General features: G+C 38.2%; 1 protein-coding gene across 1 annotated transcript; it reads left to right on the top strand.

The window, feature by feature from the left end:
• Window positions 1-1,350: 1,350 nt before the first annotated feature.
• Window positions 1,351-3,742, top strand: gp1bb (glycoprotein Ib platelet beta subunit). The gene is made up of 2 exons (XM_005794852.2): window positions 1,351-1,436; window positions 2,965-3,742. The coding sequence occupies exon 2, from the start codon at window positions 2,975-2,977 to the stop codon at window positions 3,593-3,595; it is 621 nt and encodes a 206-aa protein (XP_005794909.1). The 5' UTR covers window positions 1,351-1,436; window positions 2,965-2,974; the 3' UTR covers window positions 3,596-3,742.
• Window positions 3,743-3,984: the final 242 nt, after the last annotated feature.

Raw genomic sequence — 3,984 nt, 5'->3', positions numbered from 1 at the left:
GCTGTTGTTTTTTCTGACTCCTTGTTGTTTTATTTTTAGAGTTTGAGTCCAGTGAGCACATCACTGTGTCCTTCAACACTGGAAAACGAAGCTTCTGCAGGAACATGATCTGCTGATTCATATTTATCTCCTGCAGACATTTTTCCTCCCTCTGCTCACAGCGTCATCATCCCGCCTGGCAGAGGATGCCTGGATATAATATAGTATGTCTGCACTAATGTTCCTGTTGCAGTACTTTGTGAGCCAAAAACAATTAAAAAAAGGTTTTTATGATGGAGGAGTTTCTATTTTTGCAGAAGGTAAAACTAGATTAACATTTCCATCCAAAGCTACTTAATCAAAAATATATTTAAATATCTTTTCTTGTATGCTTTCTAATTCAGTAAAGTACCTAAAGTTTAGATGAAACAGCAAAGAAATAAAATGCCTCAATTTAAAATCCCCAAAGCTTTAAAATAACAGTCAGGCATCCTGGAGAAATACATTTTTCGGTAATTTATTCATATAAAGTTTGTCAGTAACACTACGGTGTTTTGCAAACTTAAAAATATTTCTGTATTTCTTCACTAACAGAGTTTGCATGTGGTAAACAGTAAGCAAAGATGTGAAATCACTTAAACCAGCAGCTTAAAATCAGCATAGTTAGCAGATTGATTTTTTTTGTTAAATCCTTATATTGAGCTGATCACAGATTATTGAGCATGTCAAGGTGAGAATTTCAATTAAAATTAATAAAGTTCAATGATATCAAAGAGTGTCTATCTGGGAGAGACTTTGCAGAATCGTGTTTCCACCAGAGCAACAGGGGGCGTCAGAGAGCATTTGAGCTCAAAGTTTTAAAAGTAAACCAAGGTTTTTATAGCTAACTAAAACTAACAAAATAACAAAAATCTACTAGGAAATTTAAATGGAAATAAAATCTAAGGTGCAACATGTGAGTAAACATCCAAATAGTAATAAAAACACATCTGACATGAAGATGAAGCCTAAGATTTTAAAATGTTACTAGTAATTTGCAGTTCTCTAGTAAGAGTTAGAAGATTTACCTATGGAATCTTTCTATTATTGATTATGGATTTTACTCAACAGCGCAATTCAAATCTGCTGAAATTTTTAATGGAGGTTATGACAAATATTTTTCTATGATTAACTTTCTATTTGTTTTCCAGGAACTAGGAGGATCTTCTGACATATTCTGTGGTAGATTATCTGTGTGTGTGTGTGTGTGTGTGTGTGTGTGTGTGTGTGTGTGTGTGTGTGTGTGTGTGTGTGTGTGTGTGTGTGTGTGTGTGTGTGCGCGCGCGCGTGTGAATACAGGCTCATCACTTGACAGCAGTGTTTATCAGTGTGAGCCAGCTGTCACACTCGCTATACTCTTCTTCTAAAAATCAGCCAGAAGAAGGAAATTCGTCTCCAGTGGACGTCTAGAAACAAAGGTAAATGTCAAACTTTTCTTAAATTTTATATTAAATTAGTTACTCTTTAGTGGATATTTTGCATATTCAGTGCTAACTGTCACATAAACTTGCATGAGAAAAGAAAAGGTTTTGTTGTCTAGGTGAACATAATACATCTTTAAAAGCGTATGATCTTTTAAACATTTTTTTCAAATTATCGTTCAGTGCCCAAGAAAAACAACACAAAACTACTGAAAAATCATAAACTGGTGGGATAAAATCTGTAGATTTGTCAGAATTGAACAGTTTTTGTGGAGAAAAATAGAAGATAATTAATGTTCAAAAAGATTCTGGATAGACGATGTATTTTAAGCTAATTTTAATTTTAAATAAATAATATTGCTTCATTTTTCTAACATTGATTACCAATATTAGACATTGTTTAAATTCAAATCAGTTATTTTAGTTCAGTTCACAACAAATATTGTCTCAAGTCACTTACAGAAAAAAAGTAAAAATCAATCTAATTCAAACAAATTGATCCTAGTTATCAGTAATTCAGTAGTTTTTGTTAAAGTTTCATACATTTTATATTGAAAGAAGTGATGTTTCAAAATTAATTATTTTCAGTTTAGTCCTTAAAATACCAAAATTTTGATGTAACTTTACCTTTTGGTGCATCTGATGATGTAATTTTTAAATATTAAATCATTGATAATTTGATCAGTTACTCAGTACTTGAGTAGCATTTTTGCCAAATACTTTCTTATTCTCACTTAATTTATTAAGTGAGAATAAGTAATTTATTGAACGGTTACTTTTAATTTTACTTGAGTAAAAATATGCTGAAGTAGTGCTACTCTTACTTGAGTACAATTTTTTGGTACTCTGTCCACTTCTGGTTAATGTCTTGCCATACTCGGTTCAGTTCTCTTTCTTGATTATTGCTCAAAATGTCTTGCCATATAAGTTTCTCAATTAATTCTTGAATTAAAATTTTTTGTGCATTTCTATTTAATTGTTTGACTTTCTTTGGTCAAACAATTAAACAATTTGGGCTGCACAGTGGCGCAGTTGGTAGCACTGTTGCCTTGCAGCAAGAAGGTCCTGGGTTCGATTCCCGGCCGGGGTCTTTCTGCATGGAGTTTGCATGTTCTCCCTGTGCATGCGTGGGTTCTCTCCGGGTACTCCGGCTTCCTCCCACAGTCCAAAAACATGACTGTTAGGTTAATTGGTCTATCTAAATTCTCCCTAGGGGTGTGTGTGTGTGTGAATGGTTGTTTGTCCTGTATGTCTTTGTGTTGCCCTGCGACAGACTGGCGACCTGTCCAGGGTGTACCCCGCCTCCCGCCTGGAACGTAGCTGGAGATAGGCACCAGCAACCCTCCCGACCCCATTAGGGACAAAGGGTGAACAGAAAATGGATGGATGGATGGACTTTCTTTGGTTTAATGCTACAGCTTTATTTCTTACATGTTAGTCTCTCACCACAAATTGTACTCAAGTAAGAGTGGAACTACTTCAAGTGCTTCTTTGACCTCAGTGACCTTTTGTTTCTTCCCTGCAGTTTGGTAACCATGACGACGTACCTGCTCCTGTGTCTTCTCTTACTCGGAGGTCACAGGTCATTGGCATGCCCCCACCCTTGCTCCTGTCAGGGACGTCGGGTGAACTGCAGCGGCAGGTTTCTCACTTCCGGCTCCATGCCCCCCAGTTTCCCGACAGGAACCACCGACCTGCGTCTCCATGACAACCTGCTGAGCACCCTCCCCAACGGGCTGCTGGACGATCTGACGTCCCTGCGCTCCGTCTCCCTCCACGGCAATCCCTGGATATGTGACTGCGGCATCCTCTACCTGCGAGCCTGGCTGAGACGTCAGACCACCGACGTCGCGTCCTACCTGGGGGTGAACTGCAGTTCTCCTCCCAGCCTGAGGGGGCGCTCTGTGGTGTATCTGACCGAGGAGGAGGTGCTGGAGTCCTGCCACTACTGGTACTGCAACCTGGCCCTGGCCTCTCTGGGCTCCCTGTTGGTGTTTGTGGCGGTACAGGCGGCTCTGCTGGTGGCTCTCATCGTTTTCCTGAAGAGGTTCGAAAGGCTGACAAAGGAGGCCAAGCGGACCACGGAGGAGAGTTTCACGGCCGGGGATGGACTCAGAGAAAACGATTATGAGCTTTTAAAGGACAGCAGCATCTGAGATGAAGCCCTTAACCCTCTTTTGACCATAAATATAACTGGAGTGCCTTGTATTTTTATCTAGTAGCTGTAAAACTGTCAAAAAATCTGCATTGAGTCTGTATTTTTGCTCCTTTTTCTAGAAACAATATCAGTTAGTTTTTTTTACGATGGCTTTGTTAGGGTCAAGAAGAAAAAAAGCCAAAAACAAAAGGAACTTGAAAATTCAAAAATTCAAAATGTTTGACTATTTGAGATTTCTGAATTCTTTCTAGGAAAAAGTTCACTTTCAAAATCAGAATTAGCTTTATTTTGTAAAATTTTAGACTTTTTTGAAAAATTTTTTTATATAAAATATCTTAGACACATTTTCTGTGTTTTTATAGCACACCCAGAAGATTTGCTGTGGGT

Source organism: Xiphophorus maculatus, chromosome 12, assembly GCF_002775205.1.
Source record: "Xiphophorus maculatus strain JP 163 A chromosome 12, X_maculatus-5.0-male, whole genome shotgun sequence".
Classification (NCBI taxonomy): Eukaryota; Metazoa; Chordata; class Actinopteri; order Cyprinodontiformes; family Poeciliidae; genus Xiphophorus; species Xiphophorus maculatus.
This window is presented reverse-complemented; position numbering and strand designations above follow the sequence as displayed.